The 21334-nt window shown below is 41.1% G+C and overlaps 4 protein-coding genes across 4 annotated transcripts; all 4 read right to left on the bottom strand.

Annotated features, from left to right (window-relative positions):
• Window positions 1–3056: 3056 nt before the first annotated feature.
• Qsox2 (Quiescin sulfhydryl oxidase 2) lies at window positions 3057–8519 on the bottom strand. Its single transcript, XM_070216095.1, has one exon. It carries the CDS (start codon window positions 8475–8477, stop codon window positions 6816–6818), a length of 1662 nt encoding a protein of 553 aa, XP_070072196.1. The 5' UTR covers window positions 8478–8519; the 3' UTR covers window positions 3057–6815.
• Window positions 3062–3907, bottom strand: LOC138913312 (uncharacterized). Its single transcript, XM_070216577.1, has one exon. The coding sequence runs from the start codon at window positions 3905–3907 to the stop codon at window positions 3062–3064; it is 846 nt and encodes a 281-aa protein (XP_070072678.1).
• Window positions 5610–6521, bottom strand: LOC108064359 (sulfhydryl oxidase 1). The gene has a single exon (XM_017151847.2). The coding sequence runs from the start codon at window positions 6519–6521 to the stop codon at window positions 5610–5612; it is 912 nt and encodes a 303-aa protein (XP_017007336.2).
• Window positions 8520–9697: 1178 nt separating the features above from the next.
• On the bottom strand, window positions 9698–10685 carry LOC123003024 (sulfhydryl oxidase 1-like). Its single transcript, XM_044394144.1, has 2 exons — window positions 9778–10685; window positions 9698–9719 (listed from the first exon to the last, which is right to left on the bottom strand). Exons 1-2 carry the CDS (start codon window positions 10683–10685, stop codon window positions 9698–9700), a joined length of 930 nt encoding a protein of 309 aa, XP_044250079.1.
• Window positions 10686–21334: the final 10649 nt, after the last annotated feature.

The following is a 21334-nucleotide window of genomic DNA, read 5'->3' as shown; positions in this document are numbered from 1 at the left end:
TTTTTGTTGGACCTTTTTCGTTAGCCAGATTAGCTCCTCTTGTCCCAAGTGGGCTAAATAGGGCTGCCAAAACATTTAATACGAAAGAGTCTGGAGATTATGAGAATCTAGGCTTTTAGGAATTTTAGGCAATATTCAAAACGTGAACGTCAGATATATTTTTTAAAAATGCCCATCCATGGATGTACCTCTGTATGCGTTTTTCACCTTAATTTATTTACATTTCTAAAATTGAATTTTGTTTTTTTGGAGCTTGTATGTGCGCCTAAAAGCAGGCAATGCTTACATTTATTTATATAATAGGGAATTTATTTGTACTATAAAAATTTATGAGATGTAATTCATTAAAAAGCATTCTTAAAAACCTAAAATAAATGTTATATTATAGGGTACCAGTGGAGCATCTCTGCAGCCTCACTCAATCTTCCCTGAAGCCCTGGTTTGTGTACGTTGCTGTTGTTATACCCGTTACTCGTAGAGTAAAAGGGTATATTGTATTCGTGCAAAAGTATGTAACAGGGAGAAGGAAGCGTTTCCGACCCCATAAAGTATATATATTCTTGATCAGGATCACTAGCCGAGTCGATCTAGCCATGTCCGTCTGTCCGTCTGTCCGTCTGTCCGTCTGTCCGTCTGTCTGTCTGTATGAACGGTGAGATCTCAGAAACTATAAAAGCTAGAAGATTGGCATTTTGCATGCAGATTTTAGGAGTTCCTACGCAGTGCAAGTTTATTTCAAAATGGTGCCACGCCCCCTCTAACGCCCACAATCGCTTATATACGATTTTAAAAATTTTAATATTTTGGAAAAGTAAAAATGCAGTTTTATTGTGTTTATCAATACCTATCGAAATGTAGAAGAAATTTTTCAAATCGGACCATTCGTTAAAAAGTTATGCGTGATCAACGTTTTCTATCTCTATCTCCATCTCCCTCGCTCTCCCTTTACCTGAGTAACGGGTATCTGATAGTCGGGGCACCCGACTATAACGTTCTCTCTTGTTTTTTTTTCTGTTCAGTTCTGTTCTATTCATATTATTTTTAATTATATGTAGCTACATAGAAAAATGCTCAAGTTCGGCATAGAACATGGAGTGGGCCGCGATGAGGTGGAGGGGGTGGGGAACTCGACAGCCAACGGCAAAATGGGACCCACCCATTTGATGGTGCCGCTCCTCGTCCCACCTGCACTGTCCTACAAGTGCCTTAAAAATATTTTCACTTTACATTTTTTGCGTGCGAATTGTGAGGGTGAGGGGGTTGCTCGGTTGGCAGCGGGTGGGGGTGGCTAGCGAACGGTAGCGCCAAGATACACAGACAATGTTGCTTGCCGCTAAGGCCTGATAATTACCAGGTTGTTGTTGCAATGCCCCCCTTTCCCTGCATGCCACTAAATTTATGCTGCCTTCGCATGCACACTCAGGTGCAGGGGTGTGTGTGTGTGTGCGGTGGGTATAGAAGGTATAGAAGTCAAGTCAATCTTTAGACTGTTTTTACATAATTATAACAACGAGCTGCCTCCACTGATGATGCTTCTTCAGCTGGCATTTTATTGTTTTCGCTTCTCGTAACCCTTTTTTTCCATTTTATTTTCTTCTGCCGCTACTGTTGCGGCAATTTAAATGCCTAAACAATAATTTGTGCATAATTCTGGCCGGGGTTATTGTTTTTGGTTAATGCATGTGCCCAGCCCAGTCATGCCAAGTCGCGATCTCTGCCTGGCTGGCAATTACGTTATGCAAATCTTTTCGGGGCCAATTAGAGCACTTCCTCTGTGCTGGCCAAGGATCTAGCTCCATCTCCCCTCTTCTAGACAAGACAAAAGCCACAATATCCGTTTTCCATTAGGGGGCCGCCATACATTTTGTCCATATTTTACGCACTTTACGCAGCGATTTGGGCCCTAAACAGAAAGATGGATGGAATGGCAATGCTATTCGTTCAAATGGGCGCTGGTTTCCGGTTTCCGGTGCCAAGATATGGTCGAAAATTTACGGCCTAACTCGCGAAAGGCCTCGAGAACTATTCGCGGAACCTTCAATTTCCTGGGGCACGCACAAAAATCAAAAGCAAGGCAAAGCAAAGTACAGTTGTGCTTTGTGTTTTTTGCTACCCACCCCTCACTTTTCCATCGATGGGTGAGTGCAAAAATATCGATAAACTGCACACTGCCCCGCCCACAAATCCCAAACTGCGTGCATTTTATTTATTTATGTATATTATAAATTTTACATACACATCATTACGTAGGGCCGTAGAGTGACTGACTGCGTTAACTCTTTTTATGCGGTAGGGATTGGGGGATTTGGGGTGGTTGTTTGCGGGGTGCCAATTTACGCACAATGAAGAAAGTTTTGTGGGCGTTCCGCCAACGGACTGGGGGCTCCATATGCATATGGTAAGGGGTAACGGGGTTAGGGGCTATCTGGTAATTTTTAGCTTCCGCTTGCTGTTGCTTATTTGGGCATGACTAAACCTCCGCGATGGAGGATACCCACTCCGCGCCGAATAAGTCAGTCCGTTTGTCAGGTGGCCTCCCCTCAGGTGTGCATGCGTGAAAATTTTTCCACCACATCGATTACTTTACGCAAATTAGTGCGTAGATATTTTGCAAAAATGTTCTATAAATAATTCATGTACAGTTCAGTTTGATGTGCGGGTAATCGGCGTAATACGAGTGCCGTTGCCGTTGCCTTTGCCGTTGAGGTTGCCTGAGCCCAGGTCAGTTGACTTGCTTGGCCCCTGGCAGGACCTAAATGGTCCTTCAATGGGAGATGGTGGGTGTGAGTGATGGCTGATGGGTGGGTGGGCGAACGCACGCATACACATTGTCGCTTCATTTAATCTAAACGCTTAATTTAGCAAATTTATATGCAATTTTCATGTCACTATCGAAGGGCCAAATAGGCAACGTTGAGGTAGAGAGAAAAATATCTAAGAGGTTCTATTCTTCGATCCGTTTGATTCTTTTGAATTTTTGTTTCTGATAGGTATGCTATCCCCTTTTATAAGTCTTTAGATTTTATGGATACCCCCAGTGTGGAAAATGAAACACATAAACTTAAACATATTCATTCAAGAATGTAATAACAGCACTTGCAAATGATGTTCCACTGGCACTCTTCGGATACAGTTTAATGGCCCGTCTCGACCGAGGGATAATGGCCAGTTTATGATCCTTTCTCAAGAATCTGAGGCCAAAATTGCCGAAGAAAGTGGCATTGTCCACGATGCGCACCATTATTTTCTCCCTTTTCAGCAGGGCCAGCAATGTATCTCGGCCCACAGTCGACCCTCTTTCGGATTGATCGGCCAAAACGATGCTGGTGATGCATTTGCAAGCCGCCTTCCTCCAGAGCGATGCTACAGTATCCGTGCTGAGAATGGGCTCGAAATTTGGAGCTCCAGGGGACTTCAGCTTAATCGAAACCAGAGCTTTCAAAACAGAATTTTGCATTTTACGAGAAGATTCTTTTTGGATTTCAATCCCTTTATAAGTTGGTCTATTGTTGTTCCTCTCATCAATGCGCTTAAATTTGCTGGGATAGAAACGAAGACCGGGCTCCTTAAACTCATAGTTTGCACAGTCTTTCTTGTTTATCGGCCTTTTGCAGTTGATTAGGAAAACGTCCAAGAGACGGGGGAAATTAGTTAGGGAATTGAGAAAATCGGCCATCAAAGCGCCGCCATTCTCCTCGTCTATCAATTTGGATTGACTGAAGTAGACAACGGCGGAGACTGGACTCTGGCTCAAAAGCTCGTCCAAACTCTTGTTGATCCACGAAAACTTTCCTTTGGGCAGCACTCGAAGGATTTGAGCGCCCTCGGCCTGGGCAATCCAGCATTTTGGAAGCAGTATTACGATGGCCATAAGTATTACTATTTGCATTTTCTCCGGACTTTTCATGACTTATTAAGACTACTAACTTGGTGAACTAAAGAGTTCAGAATTGCGGTATTTAACCCATTGTTACTCTTTAAGTTAAATTACCTTAAATAATTAAGTTTTACCGCATCAAATCCATTTATTTATATATACAATTTAAGGCAAGTGTTTTATCTCGAGCTACCCTTTAATAAAATTAATTACGGCCTTTGCATACTCTCTTCCAAAAGGGTATCTAGCATTCAACTGTAAAATCCTCCGCGACCTGGGGATAATGACCAGCATTTTATCCTTCGCCTTAAAATGAATGCCAAAGTTTCGAAAGATTGTGGGATTATCCGCGATGCGCACCATTACTTGTTTCCATTTTAATAGGTTCAAAATAGTATTACGCCCCAGTAACGATCCCTTTTTGGACAGACCAACTAGAACTATGTGGGTTATATCCTTGCTGGCCGCTTGTCTAAAGAGCGATGCTATGGTATCCGTCTGGAGAACGGGCTTAAAGTTGGGTTGGCCGGGCAGCTTCAGTTCAACCCGCGTCAGGGCATTCAGAACAGCTTCCCGCATTTCATAAATTGATTTTTTCGGGATTTCCAAACCTTTCACCTTATCAACCTGCATTTCCGTGCGTTTGAACCCATTGGGGAAGAATCGAAGTCCCGGCATCTTGAAGCCATAATTTGAACAGTCCTTTTTGTTTACCGACCTATTGCAGTTGATGTGGAAAATGTCCAAGAGACGTGGTAAATCGGTTAGGGCAACGAGGATGGGAGAAATCAGATCAATGCCATCCCTCCTGTCCGCCGTATCGGCTTGGGTGAAATAGACAACCGAGGAAATCGTACTTTTGCCCAAGAGCTCGTCCAAAGAATTGCTGCGTAAAAAGAGCTGCACTTTGGTAGTCAGTTGAAAGATGCGTGAGCCGTTTGCACAATTGGCAGGATAAAGGAAAGCCAGAACTAAAGGGAATATCACCGACCGAATTGTTCCCATTGTCCTAGCTTATAAAATCAACTAAATGAAAAACCAAAAAAAACTTACTTTCGAGTTTCGTACATTGGCCAATTGCTACATTGTTCCATAAAATTATTAATTAGATGATTATGAAGTCCGTGACAAAACAACCAGCTCTTACAGCAATTGATAGAATTAAATAGAAAGTACATTTCGTACGTAATACGTATACCTTTGAAAACGACTTACTCAATCAGTTGAGATTTTCGTTAATATATTTGGAAAAACTAAACTTTTGAAAAACGGGGAACTGGCGATTTATATCATATCTTCATCCCTTTGAATTGGGGCAAAAGTGCAATCCTACAGCCTGAAAACACCGTTTTAAGGCAAATTGACATCGTTACATACGAAACACGCATTAAAGAGAGCATATAATGAAATCGCCGCTAGGTGACGCTCGTTCAAACAGTCACTTGGCTGCTTGCATCCATCTCCCTCGCACTTCCTCTATCTTAGTAACGGATATCTGATAATTATCCTCATTCTCATTGGTTTCTTTTATGTTTTCTATCTATAAACTCTACATCCAGTACATTGACAATTGCCCCTCCAGATCGTCCCGGTATAGAGAAATTTAATTGGAGTTCCTTAGAATACAGATAAGGTAAAGGGAAGAACTTGCTCTATTATTATTTTCATTTTTGTAAGAAAACACACGTTAAAGTATTGTCTTTACATTCGCTTTCTTACAATGAATACTTTACTACCACCTTTCGTTGAAAAGGATATCATCACGATAGATGCGTTTTAAATATTTCAGCACTTCGTTAGTCTGCCAGCTAGAGTCGTTGTTCCGACAGCTGGGACACTCATCCACACTGGGAAACTGTATTTTGGGGAACTGGGGATCTCCGGGTTGATCAGCAGTGAGTCTATTGATCTCGTTGTGCGCTTTCCACAGCCAGAGAATCGCCTCGTTATGGCGCATTTCCAAATCTAAGGGGCTGCGTTCAACTATCCCTTCGAAATTGGCAACGCATTGCGGGCATTTATAAAAATACTTGATGAAATCTCGAAAAATCATTAGTACGTTGCCTGGTCTGAGAATAGTTTCCGCTGGACCACCCGTATTTTGAAATAGTATATAGTGAAACAATTGCCACAAGGCGCATGGGTAGCCCCGCTGATTTGGCTTTGAGGATGCACAGCCAACGTAGCGCTTCGCATTAAAAATTTCTCCTATGCCTGCTTCTCTAGACTTTAATTCTTCGGAGAACTGCTTTCCTGTCAATGGATCAGAATGTTCTACCCACCCTGCAAAGCTCCTAAGCAATCGCTCTCTTCCGTTCATGTTTAGTGGAGCATTCCTTTGTACGATACCGAGAAAAGATGTTAGCGCTTGTTTCCTTCCTCCGGTTATAAGCGGCTCATTTGGTACCACCTCGTGAAGAATCGTATCGATAGCCTTGACCATGTCGCCTGTGTAGACCCGCAATGACTGCTTTTTAGCTTGAGGTAGAATCACAGCTTTCGTGGTGGGTGGAAATTTCTCTTTAAGCATAAGGCTTCCGTCGATGTTGATTTGATTAACATTGGCATTGGATTGGGACATCACTCCGGAGGAGAAATGAAGGACGCAAGCCAGAAGTAACCAAAACTTTGGTGACGTGGTCATAGTTGTTTCCTTGCGAACTAGATCCTTTGGAGGTCCCTTAAAGTCCACAATCAGTTTACTACTAGTATGCACTCGTACCGAACACTAGGTACTTATAAACTTATTGTAATTAGATTTGCACCACTTTCGTTATGCAACCCGGTTCAAATCGGTAGAACAAAGAAATTAAAGTAAATGTTACACTCTTTTGTTTTATTTTCTTGAAGGATCTTTTCTAAAATCCTTTTTATATTAGTTCTTGAGATTATACAAATGAATAGTAACTTATTTTCGATAGGAAATTCGAATGCCTTATCAATCGTAACCTTGCGGGGTGGGTAGTCCGTAAAAGCTAAGGTTTTTGATATCGTAGATGTTCTTCAAGTACTTTAGAACTTCATCTCTCCGCCACTCCGAGTTATTGTACCGACAGGTGGGGCAATTGTCTGGGCTGGGAAACTGTATCTTCGGGAACTTGGGATCCTCGGTGGAGTCACCAGCAATACGTTGATTGACTTCGTTGTGGGCCTCCCACAGCCAGAGGATCTCCTCGTCGTGGGTCTTCACCGAACTCATGTTGCGACGTATGGCCATTTGCTGGAAGTGCTCCGAGCAATCCGTGCAGCCGAAAAAGTACTTGGCAAATCCATGAATGGTTATCAGAATTGAGCCCGGAGCAAAGTAGTTCGGTGGTTTGGCTGCCTGCACGGTCAAGTGGTGAAACAGGGTCCACATGGAGCAGGTGAAACTCCGCAGGAAGGGACGTGATCCCAGGCAGCCAATGTATCGCCTGGCCTTAAATATCTTTCGATTCTTCTCCAGCGAATCTACCATATCCCCGAACTCAGACCCTTTAATACTGGGCAAAGAAATCAGCGAATCGCGCAGATCTTTCATCAGCAGTTTACCATCCTTGTTCAGGGGATTAAGGTAGGTCAAAATCGTAATTATGTTCTTTAGGGCGTTCAGGTTATTACCCTCAAAATTAGACCATTTGCGAAGTTCGATATGCAGGAGTTTGTCGATGGCCTGTTCCAAATCAGCTCGATAGACCTTCAGTGGCGGCTTGAGGACCTCGGCAAGGATCGCTTGATTCTGCTGGTCTAGGAACTCGGTGATGTTCGAGGCTACTGCAATGGGTAGTGGTGGATCTGGCTTATAGTTAAGGTTCCTCAGGAAATTGCCCACAGTGGCTGCATAGGCTTCGCTGGTCTCCAAAGAGGGCGCCAAATACTGTGCATTTCCACTGCGATCAACAATGGCCAATTTCTGATTGGATGGCTCAAGTCCAAAGCTGGCAAAGACCAGAGCATCCTCAACGATCCTCACGACGACTTCTTTGAATGGCAGCAATTCTAGCAGTGTATCCCTGCCAATCTTAGAATCCGGTGGTTGGAAAACGAGAGCAATAAACTGGGCGGGACTTTCATTAAGATTTTGTAACAGAATATTTGGATCATCTTTTGGCATCAGAGGACGAAAGATTGGCTCATTCTGGGATACCAATTCGGCCACCATTGACTTGATTAACTTGGGATCCTGTCCCGGAACGACAGCTCCGAGGACTTGCTCGTTCCGCTGAGTGTCGGGACTGAAAAAGCGCAGCGAGGGCGTCTGTCGTATATTGAATACCCTGCAGAGCTCCGCGTTTCTCTCCTGGGCGCAGTCCACGGCATAGATCCGGAGCAGCCGTCGCCACTTGTAGAGGTCACGGGAAAGACCCTTGAAGATCGGGGCGAAGCGCTGACAGTCGCCGCAGAAGCTGTTGAGGAACTGCACCAGCTTGCTGTTGTTCTTATTGAGGGCCGGCCTCAGCGATCCGATATCCACCATAATCACATTGTCCGCATCGCTATAGAGACTCGCCTCGTTCGCCGACTTTCGGGCATTAATCCGGGCAGAAGCAGACACCTCGGTGGAGAGGAGGGGGAGCAGCAGCAGCAGGCCGAACAGAAGCGTCTTGAGTAGCCGATCCATTTCACTCACACTGTGTGCTCACAAGTCAAATGAGCTACTTCAACTGATTCAATCGCAAGGGCTCTTTGGTAATTATAGCCGCATTTGGATTCGCCCTGCTCCGGTTGTTAAGACCCCCGCCTCCTCCCCCATAAACATCGCCATCACCAAACTCTCTTTCTCTCAAAACAGGTTTTCTTAATTTGGTGACTCGCTATTCTATCCAGGTACACCCAAAAGAATTCACGAATTTCATATTTATTTATATGTATATACTGAAAGATGAGACCAAAAATAATAGTTCAAGGTAGCATCGTCAGAGGAGCAGTAAACAAAATTATGTTGTTCTATTTTTATTATCTTGATTTTGAATTTCTAAGAACGCTTAAAGACGGGCAATCCGTAAAAGCTTACGTTTTTGAGGTCGTAAATGCGTTTTAGGTATTTCAGTTCCGCGGCTGAATTCCATCTCTTCGATTTATAACAGAGGAAACTGCACCTTTAGGAACTTGGGATCCTCTGTGGAATCGCCAGAAAAACGCTTATTCACTGCGTAGGGGCTTCCCACAGCCAAAGAGTCTCCTGGTCATGGCTCTTCACAGATTCTATTTTTCGCCGCTTGGACATCTTTTGGAAGTGTTGCGAGCAATGCGTACAGCCGAAAAAGTATTTGGCAAACCCAAGAAGTCCTCTCAACACGGAGCCTGGCCCAAAACTCCCTGGATTCTTCGCCGACATTACGGTTAGGTAATGGAACAGTGTCCAAAAAGAGCAGGTAAGGCCTCGGGTGAAGGACTTAGAGCCAATGCAGCCCCCAAAGGCTTTCCCCGCCCTTTTTTTCAATTTTGTGCACTGCAGCCGCGAACTGCTCTCCTGTGATTTGCCTAACTGTTAACTGATGATTAACAAGGTGATTCAAAAGTTTTCCTCCCTATGTGAGTAAGGGATTGAAGGGGCGAAAAAAACTTATAAGATGCAGAAGAGCCTTAAACTTATCGCCAGGTATAAGTGGTGATTTGGGTATCTCGATATGTTTATTTAATATATTTTAATATATTATATTTTTATGTTTTTATATTTTAATATATTTTAACATTAATTATGGTTATAACCTATAATTTTCAAAAGCTTCTTTATATATGTATACATTTTAGTTTTTCATTTTTTCGGACATTTTACTTTTTTACGTGTTGTATAGGATCTAAAGAGCTCGCTATCATTCCGCAAAGTGTTAAATTGAATTACTGTTCTCGACTCGCCTTCCTGGTCATTAAGTCGATACGGGCTATGATTCTTTTTTTGGTAAATGTGCTTCAAGTACCTTAATATAACATCTTTTCGCCATCTCTTCTTTTTGGTGATACACTTATTGCAGTCCTTTTTCTTGGGAAAGGCAATTTTCTTGAAGAATGGATCTTGGCCAGAGCCGGCCAATTTTCTGCTAAAGGCATTGTGAAACTCCCACAGCCACATGATCTCATCGTCATGGTACTCAAACCATTTGTATTTCTTCTCATCTGCCATGTCCACAAAGAACTCACAGCAATCCGGGCAACGGGTGTAGAAATTCTTGACAAACCTCATAATCAGCTTTATCATATCGCCAGCTTCGTAGTAGGGCCTGAAGTACCCCTCTTCAAGGTCGGATCCCTGGACGGTCATGAAGTGAAAGAGCTGCCATAGGGTGCAGGTGTAGCCCCGTAATTCCGGCTTTGAGCCGTGGCATCCCACATAGTCCGTGGCAGTGAAGACCTTTCCATTTTCCTCCTCGTAAGCAACGATCCATTCGTGTATCTCGTATCCAAAAAATCGAAAGCCGCAGTGCAGAAATTGCTTAAAGTCTACAAGAAACTGAAGTTTCTTTGGTGTGCTTAGGGGTTTCAGGATGCACAGGCTGTCAAGAAACTCCCTCATAACTCGTAGAGGTTCTCCTCCGATGACATCTTCCTCCTTTATCTCATAGGCCAACAGGACACCAAGTGCCAGCTCCAAGTCAGCGGAATAGATCTTTAACTTTGTCAGCGATAAATAGCCTATGAGACTCTTGTCCTCCTGATTTAGTTCCGATTCATACACATTGGTTCTCCATCCGATTACAGGTGCTTTGCCAAAATTTGTGAGATTTCTACCCTCGATTAGTTGGAGTTCCTGGGCAAATGATGTCTTGTCCAAGCTGGCCAATAGCAAGAGCTTCAGATACAAAGTGGCCACAAACATTAGAGTCGTCATTTAACGCAAGCAAGCAAGAATCTGATACTAAAATCGCATTCCAGTCGGAAAAAGTTACAATGCGGCAAGTGAAATTGCTTCGATTTGGTTATTTAAAAAGTTCATGCTTTCTTTGGTGAGATGAAGAAGTTTTTAATAGATATAATAAACACTAGCTTGTAATTTCTGTAAATACTTTTATATCAAATTATAAATTGTATAAATAAATAATATTAAATATTTAAGATTAGATAATTATATTATACAACAAAGTACTGTGTTCCCGCAATCCGTTTCCGTAGTCCCTTGTCAGTTTAATATCCTGAATGGCCCCCACACTAATTAGATGTAAACGACTCTAAATGACCCCAATGGGTTTTCAGTTATCAAAACACATTCAAATGCCGAAATACCAGCAGGATGTTGGCCAAAAACCACCACAAGGACATGAGTCGAATAACGAGCTCGATAATTTCGCACACAAGCACTCGTTTCAGCCAACTCCCCCCACAAAGCACATGCAACAAGTTTGGTAATAGTTTGCACCCAAAAGTGGCCAAAATATCAGATGCAAAATATGCCAAACTTTGCGGCTTGCCCGTCTCATTTACATGGAGAATCCTGCTAACCGCAGTTGACGTCACGGATTATGGCCATGAGAAGATGAAACAAGACAAGCGCCACTCGAAACTTTCCACGATGAACTTGTTCGGGTGTGAAAACAAGCCTCAAATGCAGCTTAAAACTTTTTGGCAACAATTTATGCCAAGCAGAGGGGGCTCAGAATCCTTACCATTGCCACAAGCTGGCCAACTTTCAGCTGGCTAATTTAATTTGGCCCAGAGTCCCAGAGGCTGTTGTTTCTGGCATATTTTATGGCAGATTAACTGCGAAAAGGCGTTGCAGCGGAAATCATTGGATTGTTGAGAAGTTGATAATTAAAACACACCAGTTTAAAATGTGATAAATGATAGAAATGCAAGTCTTATTTTAGGATTTCTCAGTACAACATATATTGTGGAATAAATGTTCAATCCTTTGCTAAATAAAATTATATAGATAAGAAATTTAGTGTACGCTTTATATTTAAGACAATAAACGGTATTATGTTTCATTATAAAATATGTATAATCGTAATGGAGATTTTGCTATTCATATAAATATAAATATCTCAATAAATCTGTAAATAATTGAAATATTAATACTTATAATCTCTCCCCACTGACAATAATTCCATCCACACCATTTATGCCTACCAAGCATTTTGTTTAATTAGACTCTGGGCCATTTCCTATTACCGCAGCAATTGTCGCACAAACTTTCAATCAGCAAAAAATGAAAAAACCGAAACACAATGAATAGCTGGGCAAACATGGGGCTTAGTTCTCAGCCAAACCGAACCCCCCAATCACCAATCCCCAAACCAAAGGCTATATCAAGTCCAACCCACAACCACCCAGCCAGGCACTGATAATCAACAATGCGCTGACTGACATGAACAATGTAGCAAATCGGTTTGCAAATCAGGCAGCAGAAAACGGAGCCAACTCAGTCACTCAGACATGATGGCAGTCGTCAGTAAAAATTGCGTAAAATACAAATATTGTGCCAGACTCATTCCACACTTTTTCCCCCATTTTTCTCGATCCCATTTTTTCTTGTTTTTTTTTTTTTGTTTTCGATGCTGTTTTGTTCTTGTGCCAGGATGCACTGCGTGAGCTTGATATGGGGATATGGAATAGGGAAGTCGAGGGGAAGAGGAGAGGTCCATCAAAACGATTTGAATGCGTCGCTGACGCTGATGAGTTTGAGTGAAAAGCGGCAGCGTATGGCAGGACAACGAGTGGGAGGGGAGGGGCGGCTACAGGAAGAGGGACAAACAACGAGCCAAGTTCGTCAATCAAAAGCTAAACCGAAATCTCTTCATGCGTGGAACAGAGCAGGCAAAGCAGGGCATAACGGCCAAAGGATGATGCAGGATTCAGGACTACACTGAGAGGTTTTTAGGGTAATTTAAACATTATTATCAAAGATTAACTTTTTTTGGGAACTTTTAACTTAACTGCTGAAAATGGATGAGGTTTTCAGGAATAAATATATTAACTTTAATACTGAACGTTTTTGTATAAATTTAAAAAAATACGGATCTTAGCAAAATTTGAAAATCTATTAAGTTCTGCCATTGAATTTTTATCTATAATTATTTTCGGGAGTTGGGTTCAAAAAAAAAAGAAAATTACTAGAAAATGTATAATTTCTGAAGCCTTTTATGTTTTTTATATTATTTTTATATTCGTTATTAAGCAATTATTACAATCTAAAAATATTAAGTGCCCCATAACTCTTAACTGATATTAATTTATTTTTCATGTGCATGAAGGGCCGATGACGCTGAGGATGCGTTTGCTGTTTGTTTTGTTTTAATTTTCTCGATTCTTTTTTTTCGCCTGACTTTTTCCCTTTTTCCGCTGCCACTCCCCCACTTTCCAGAGTTCTTGTACATTTTTTTTCGTTATTTGAAAAACTCTTCAGCTGGTGAATTGTAGCCATGTTTTTATTGTCGTTGAGTTTGGTTTAGTTTGTGCCGCTCTAAGCGGTGGCAGCCACCAGTTAGCAGGCATTACCAGTAGCCAGTATCTGTTTACACTCGCCCACTTGGCCGTGTGGAGCGGGAAACGCATTTGACATTTCATCTGATGACTGTCTGAAATCGCCGCTGATGATTTGATGCGTTTGCCAGTGTGTGCGTGTCAAGGGGAGGGGGTGGGTTTTGGATTGGGAGATTCAGGGGGCTGCAACAATGGCCTGAAATTTGCATTGTTAGCAAAACACTACACAGCGAAATGAACGGGCCAAAGTGCCCGGCAAACGCACCCACACGCACACTTGACAAGTCGCCAAACCAAAACAAACCCAACCTAACCCAACCGAACCGAACTGAAACCAATCCTAAACCAGAGAATCCCCCGCAATGGGCATGCCCCCCAGCTTTTACTTCCGCTTTTAATTAAAAATAAAAAATATGTACACTCGGGCATAGAAAAAAGAAAGAGGATTTGCAACCAAACCAAACAATAACCTGCCGCAGCAGGCCAACAAAAATGGATGAGGGAAAAAAATTCACAATTATTTGCGTACAAAAAGGCTGAAAAAAAACGCCCAGAGAGAAATTGAAAAACCACATTGCATCGGGGTGGTCCTGCAGGCAGCTATTTGCATATGCGTATCTCACAGATACGCACTTTGGACGGGGAGGACATGTGAAGGGTCCTGGGCAGGACAGAGCAGCAGCAGAGGCTCTTAATTTGTCTGCAAATGCAGCAAACTAATGAAAATTACGCAATTTGAAAAAATGGAAAAAGTTTTTGAACAGGTCGCAGGGAAGAGGAGGTCGAAAAGATGGGTATGGGTTTAATGAGATGGCAGAGCAGGTGAATGAGTGGGCAAGGAACATGTGGAATGTTCGGCGTAAGGGATCTTCAGATGCACTTCCATGTCAATCGATAGCCAAAGCAAATATATATATTTGTGAAATTTAAGATAAATTTTTCTACATTTGATGGTATTTTTTTTAATTAAAATATTAAAAATACATTTTATTGTATTTTTTTTAATTAAAATATTAAAAATACATTTTACACATGATTTTGGGATTTACATACAATCTTCTAGAAAATTCCCAAAAGTTGTATGGTTAAATCACCAAAATACCACAAATGTTTGTCCTTTTAAAAGATTTTTAAGATTTTCAAGAAAAATCAAATTCATATTTTTAAGCACTGTCTTATAAGGCTAATATGACCGGCAAATGAACGTATAGTTTCCCCGAGTAAACCAAACTAGGACTCTCCATTTGCGTGCATTAGCAAACAGGACGATGCAAACACATCCTTCCTGAGCGCCGGCAGACTCAAATCGAATTAAAACAAACACTTTTAGTTGATTTTTTTCACATCAATTTCATAAAGGCGGCAACCGCAATAGACAGCCCGAAGCCACAAGAGCGGAGACTAATCTAAATAAGCTTAATAATTACCTGAAAAAAATACAAAATAAAACAGGGGGAAACTGAATCGCAAATCGCAGCCGCATAGTTCCCAGCCAACAAACATAGTTGGCAGCCCATTTAAAATGCGTTTGTGTAATTGATGATGTACAAAAGTCGCATCGGCGGCCGGCGATGATGCCTCATTAAAATGCACTTAATTAAAATGCAATGGCAAAATCAACAGCAACTGCAACTGCAACTGGAGGAGCATTTAAGACGAAATCCAGTTTGCTTTTCGATAGAAAAAGTTGGAGACGAAAAACCCGAAGACAAGCCAAAGAATCGAGCAACAAGACGGCAAAACACCAAGAATGAAGAGTGTCGCATCTGATGAATATGGAACTTGCAACTGACTTTGACTTTGACTTTGGCTGTTGTGCCTTTGCAGCTATTTCGTTGCGTTGCAGAAATTGTTGCACGAATCCATCGGAGCCACATCCACATCCACATCGACGTCCAGCTAACCGAACCGAACCGAACCAACCCAAGCTGGCCAGCAAAAAATGTCATAAATAAATTGCTTAGCAACATTCACTGACGCGCCAAATAAAATCCCATAAATGATCGAATGCGATTTTTAGTCTATGCAGCAACGGCGGTGGCGACAAAATGAAAAACAGAAGGAACAACAGCAACTTTAGATCAAACTAAACAAACAAACTACTCAAAAGATAGGCGTAACTAAGACTTTGGATACTCTTTCAATTGGAAAAAGAATTTCTTATATTTTTTTATCAGAATTGATCATATAAGAAACTTTTATAATTTATGTACTGAAAGACTTATCATTTCTTAAAATCATTTTTTTCGTACGGCCTTTTTGATATTATAAAGATTATATTTTATTATTTAATTATTTACTTTTATTTTTCATTATAAATTACTAAATTTAAATGTATTTTTTTAATATATATCTTATGTATAAAAAACATTTAAAGAATAAAATCTTTTCAACATCGGTTTTTTTATTAAATCGCTAAAAATGAGGATTTAGACTAATCAAATCTAAAAATCTTTATCTCGGAGCTTAGCTGTTATAGCCAACTACTCAATAGTGTGAGCCAGATAGGCGTTGTGTAAACAACGTTGCGATGTGACTTTTTCCAGCCGCCAAGCGAGCAGCCAACTTCTTGTTGCGACTTTTTTAAGAATTTCAAATGTTTTTCCTGGTAAATTAACTAAAAATGCGCTGAAAACGCTGGCAACACAGCAGCAGCGAGCTCGACTTTGGCTCGGAGGCAACCGTTTTTGTGTCGCTATCGGCAGAAGCGGACGAAAAAAAGCAGCCAAACAGAAAAAAAAGGAAAACAGATAGACCAGAATCTGGAGAGCAGCCGAACGCAGAAATTTCCTATTTTACCAAAGTGGTCGCAGTAGCAGCTAGCAGCGAGTCCGCGTCATTAATGTGGCTTTTAAATGCGTTTTTCATCGCACCGGGGGGAAAATCGGTGGAAATTGGAGACGGCGACAGAGGACAGTGGACAGAGCCAAGACAAGTGTGCACCTTAATTATGTGCGGCTCTTGAGAGTATTGGCTGATTTTGTAATTAGGTTTTCATTAGAACTAGCCCACAACTATGGGCAGTGCATCTTGTTTTGTGTGCTCGCCAGATACCAGATACATGGCATTCCGCTAGCCGAGTTCATAACTCCCCGGCTAATTTGTTGCAGGTCACCTGACCCACACACATGGCTCCTCCTCTGGCTGATTGAGTTATACCCATTCCCCTGCCCGTTCACGTACATATGTAAACAACCAGTAGCCAAGTGTTTGGCCAACACGGGCAATAAGACAAGGCTAACGACTGCCGGCACCACAGCACCACCCATCGAAGAGCCCCACGAGCCCCACACGAGCCACAGTCGCAGTCGCAACTCTGAGCCTCAGAGTCAGACTCCCAGCCACAATCAAAGTGAAAGATACGGCTAAAGAGCCGGCGTCTGCATTTGTCTTGGCCACGAGGATGGGGATGAGGATGAGGATCAGCCGGTGTACAGCTATAGCTCTTTAGCCGAGCCGACTTAAGCATCCATTGAGCCACAGAACTGCTAAGCCATACACTGTGGAAATTGTTTTGAAATCAATACGGTTAATCTGCTATAAACAGATTTTAACATTAGGATTCCCTCTATGGATATTTTTGGTATTTTCATACTCATATTTCATATATACATATAGACATTTTTCTTTGGGAATAATATTTAACTTCAAATTTATTCGTTTCTGAAATATGATAGATATCTATAGATGAAATCAGTGGCGGATCTAGGATTTTGTTGTGGGGGGTGATATTAGAACATTTTTTTTGCTGCATATTTTGTAGTACCAAAATTCCTCTCATTTTTCACCCGAGTGGGGGGTGATATATCACCCATATCACCCCCCGTGGATCCGCGCATGGATGAAATACTAGTATTCCTTTAAGTACATTAGTAAGATATAGGAAGCCGTACAATTATAATACTAAAAATCGTAAATAAAGTGGCATTATAAGATATAATAACAGTTAAAAAGTATTTTTATACCCTTGCAGAGGGTATTATGATTTCAGTCAGAAGTTTGCAACGCAGTGAAGGAGACGTTTCCGACCCCATAAAGTATATATATTCTTGATCAGCATCACAAGACGAGTCGATCTAGCCATGTCCGTCTGTCCGTCTGTCCGTCTGTCCGTCTGTCCGTCTGACCGTCTGTCCGTCTGTCCGTCTGTCCGTCTGTCTGTTTCTACGCAAACTAGTCTCTCAGTTTTTGAGCTATCGGGATGAAACTTTCCCAAAAGTCTTCTTTCTATTGCAGGTAGTATATATGTCGGAACCAACCGGATCGGACAACTATATCTTATAGCTCCCATAGGAAGGATCGGAAGAAAAAAACTTTAAAAAATTCTAGCTTCGGTGTTTTTTGAAATATTACCTTCTACTTTTGGGGATGTTATTTTTTAAATATTTCTGAATTTCGAATTAATTATTTAAAAAATCGGACTACTATATCATATAGCTGCCATAGGAACGATCGGAAAATTAATGAAAAAGTAATAGGAAATAAATTCTAGCTTCTTTGGTTTTTATTGTATTATCTTCTACTCTAGGATATGACTCTTTTTAAATATTTCCGAATTTCAATTTTATTTTTATAAAAATCGGACGACTATATCATATAGTTGCCATAGGAACGATCGGAAAATTAATGAGAAATATTAGAAAATTGAACATTTTTGCGATTTGTTAATTAATAGGAATGATCTGCAAGGGTATATAAGCTTCGGCTGGTCGAAGCTAGCTTCCTTTCTTGTTTAAATTGTTTTAAATTTTTTTTTAAATTAAAAATTAAAGATTTATTTTAAATTTAATATATTTACCGATTTGCAAATTAATTCCAGAAGTAATTTAAGAATCCTCAGTGTAATTCCCATGTGCGGCACTTTCTTTGGCCGTGGATTATGCAGACAGAATCCGAGAGGAGGTTGGAGTATGGAGTATGGAGCATCGAGCTTGGAGCATGGAGCATGGGCTGTTCGGATGATGATGATGCTGCCAGTGGAGTCGTGGATAGAAGGCGGCTCTGCTCACGTCTCGCAAGTGCATTTTGATTTATCCACGCGCTGCTTCTGCCGTTGCTGCCTTTGTTGCTGTTGTTGCTGGCGGCGCTTCGCCGACTGCTCGTGATTAGCGTGGCGTTTCAGAAGGTGTGTCCCAAACACAGGCAGCAATATAGCCACTGAGCCGCCATTGAGCCACCAAGGAACCACCATTGAACCACGAGCACCTGAAGTAGCTAAATGCTAAGGCCAAAGGATTCGCCGGCAGCCAGCATGAATGAATGCGATGTGGATGTGGAGCCACCGCCACTTGGCGATTGCATCAATGAAATCGAATGGCGGGGATCGGAATGTGTGCCAGCCAAGATCAAATGCACTTTCGATGGCCGATCCCACGGGCAGGTAATTAGCACAGACCACACAGGTAGGAATCTGCATACAAGATAAGCCTTTTAGCTGGTAAGAAAGACTAAAGATCTAACAAAAATATATTAAATGCTATTAAATGCTGATACAGTATTGTAACAAAAAAAGGGTATTATATTCAGCTAGAATCCAAATAAAAACCAAAGCCTTAAGTGAACCATTAACTATGGTTTTCAATGGCATTACATGTTTAGAGATGTGAAGAACAGCTTAATAACATAAACAACCATTAATGACCACTCTGGCTAAATATTTGTGTTGGAATAACCTTGAATGCGGTTAAAGCACTCAAGAAAATACTCGCACACCCTAGAAAGAGTTCAATAAAAAAAGTGTAAGTAGTTAGAAAAAGTCAAAATGAATATTATAGTAAAATTTATTAACAGAACTAAACAAATCGTTTAATAAAGTAGCCAAATAGCAGTTAAATAAGCTTAGAAAAATAATTCTAAAAATAATCTTAAGTTTCTTAATTAGTCATAATATTTTAAAGGCCCTTTCGATTACAGGGTATTTAATGTTCTCTCCTTCCTTTTAACAAATGGCATTCCCGAGGCCTCTTCTTTGGACACTTTTTTGTAAAAATGTTCTATAAAAATGCAAAAATTATGAAAATTATCTGGCTGTTTTTGTCTCTTTCGACCTCCTTCCATTTCTGTTCCTCTGTCGGCCCGACTGTTTGCATTTCGTGGTAACTGGTTTTTGTGTGCTGTATTTTAGCTATTTTTGGCGCATTTCGTTTTGATTCCTGTTCTGTCCTCCGCTGTGGGACGCGTCAATGAACCTTTAAGCCGAATGCATTCGAGAATAACTACCGCATTTCAGGGAGTTGAGTTGAGTTGAGCTGAGTTAAGTTTCGTTGTCCGGCCGCGACACATGTCTATGAATTCTAATTATTCGCCGAGACAGCGGCAAAAATATGCAAATTCTCATTTTGTCTAATACCTTAAGCGGCCGATCATAAAAGCCAATCAAATTCCCTGACATTTCCTGAGTGTCAATCACTGGCCGTAGGTATTCACTGGAAACAGCCGAGAATACTCTTTTCGTTTCGTTTCGTTTGAAGCCTGTGAGCCCGTGAGGAATATTTCCTCCCAAGTTCGAAAAACCACAAATCTCGAATGTACCAAAGGTAATCACTCCTCTGCTGATGATGATGATGGGGACAGGGACAGGGATGATGAAGAGCCGCTTTTTGCGCTGCTTTGGGCCCAACAACTCGTTCCGATCGATTCACTGACCACGGCCAAGGAGCTGCCAGTTGGCCACTGGCGATGGCAGTGGGCAATCAAAAAATGTGTGGCAAAATCAGCGCTGAAATACTTTTTTAATGAACCTCTTCCTTTGCAGCGGCCACTCAACAATTTGGCGACACGAAATCAAAGTCATTGCATCAGCGACTGGGTTGGGATGGGATGTGCTTAGTTGGGTTGGGCCACAAAATGGGTTGGAACCGATCCTCCAGACGGTGAGCGATGAAACGCGCTTTATAATTGCACACGCACTTTTTGTACTTTGTACAAAAATTAGAAGCAACGGCAGCGCCACTAACACAAAACACTCTTCAAAATTTTAATTTTATTTTGGTTGAAAATTTATTAAACGAAATCATAAAAGTTTTTGCAGATCTAATATTTGGATATTTGCCATAAATTGAGGATAATTGTGTTATAAGTATATGTTTACAGGTGAAAATTACAACAAGGAATATTTTCTAACTATCCAGAACTTCAAATAAATCACTAGAGTTTTAAAATACCCTATAAAATATCTAAAATTATGTATAATTATGTTTTCACTCCATACAAAATCGCACAATTTTTGTAAGACATTCTTTAGAAAATACAAAAAGGTTGGTAAAATGGTTTTAAAATATTTTAAAAATATTAAGGTAAAACTACTTGTCTATTCTTTTAGGAAAAATGGTCGGTGTGTTTATTTCATTGGATAGAACTTTTTAAAAAATAGATAACCAATTTTTTTTAGTGCAGCGAGTACCTAGAACTGAATGAACATTAAAGCTCAAATCGCGCATCATGTTGCCATGTCAGCGGACGAAGGCAGGCGGCCAAGTTAATGACATTGCTGCAACTAGCCAGCTGAACAACAAAAAAGAGCCTGGCGACAACTTTGGCCAAAGACCAAGTCAGAAAGCCAGAAAGGCAGCATTAACAACGGCAACAAGAACAACAGGCGACCGGCGTTGATGAGCAAAAAGCGGACATTTTGATTTTAGAAAAATATATAGAGAACCACTTTTTTGTGTTTGCGGTTTTGGTTTTATTTCATTTGTTGTCGCACATCCACATCCACACACTCACATTCATGTCGATTGCCTCTATCCGAGTGGCTTCATAGTTATAGTTAGCCAATGGCAGCAGCAAATGCAGCAGCAGCTGTCGCCTGTTGCCCGTTGGCCAATACATATATGAATTGAAAAAAGTTGACTAAAATATGTCCAGTCCGCCTGGCTAAAAGAACTTTGTCAGCCTGCCAGTTTTTTGTGCAGCAAGCGATAGCCAAAAATTTACGAGTGCCAAGTGCAACTCACAAAAAATGTCAAACACATAGGTTGTTATGGATCTGAGTTATGGATGTTCATTTAACTTTATAGAAGACTTTCGATCAGCAAAAAGGAAAATTATTTTATCATTATT

The sequence above is a fragment of the Drosophila takahashii genome, chromosome 3R (genome assembly GCF_030179915.1).
Source record: "Drosophila takahashii strain IR98-3 E-12201 chromosome 3R, DtakHiC1v2, whole genome shotgun sequence".
Classification (NCBI taxonomy): domain Eukaryota; kingdom Metazoa; phylum Arthropoda; class Insecta; order Diptera; family Drosophilidae; genus Drosophila; species Drosophila takahashii.
Note: the sequence above shows the minus strand (reverse complement) of the source record. Positions and strands in the feature narration are given on the sequence as shown.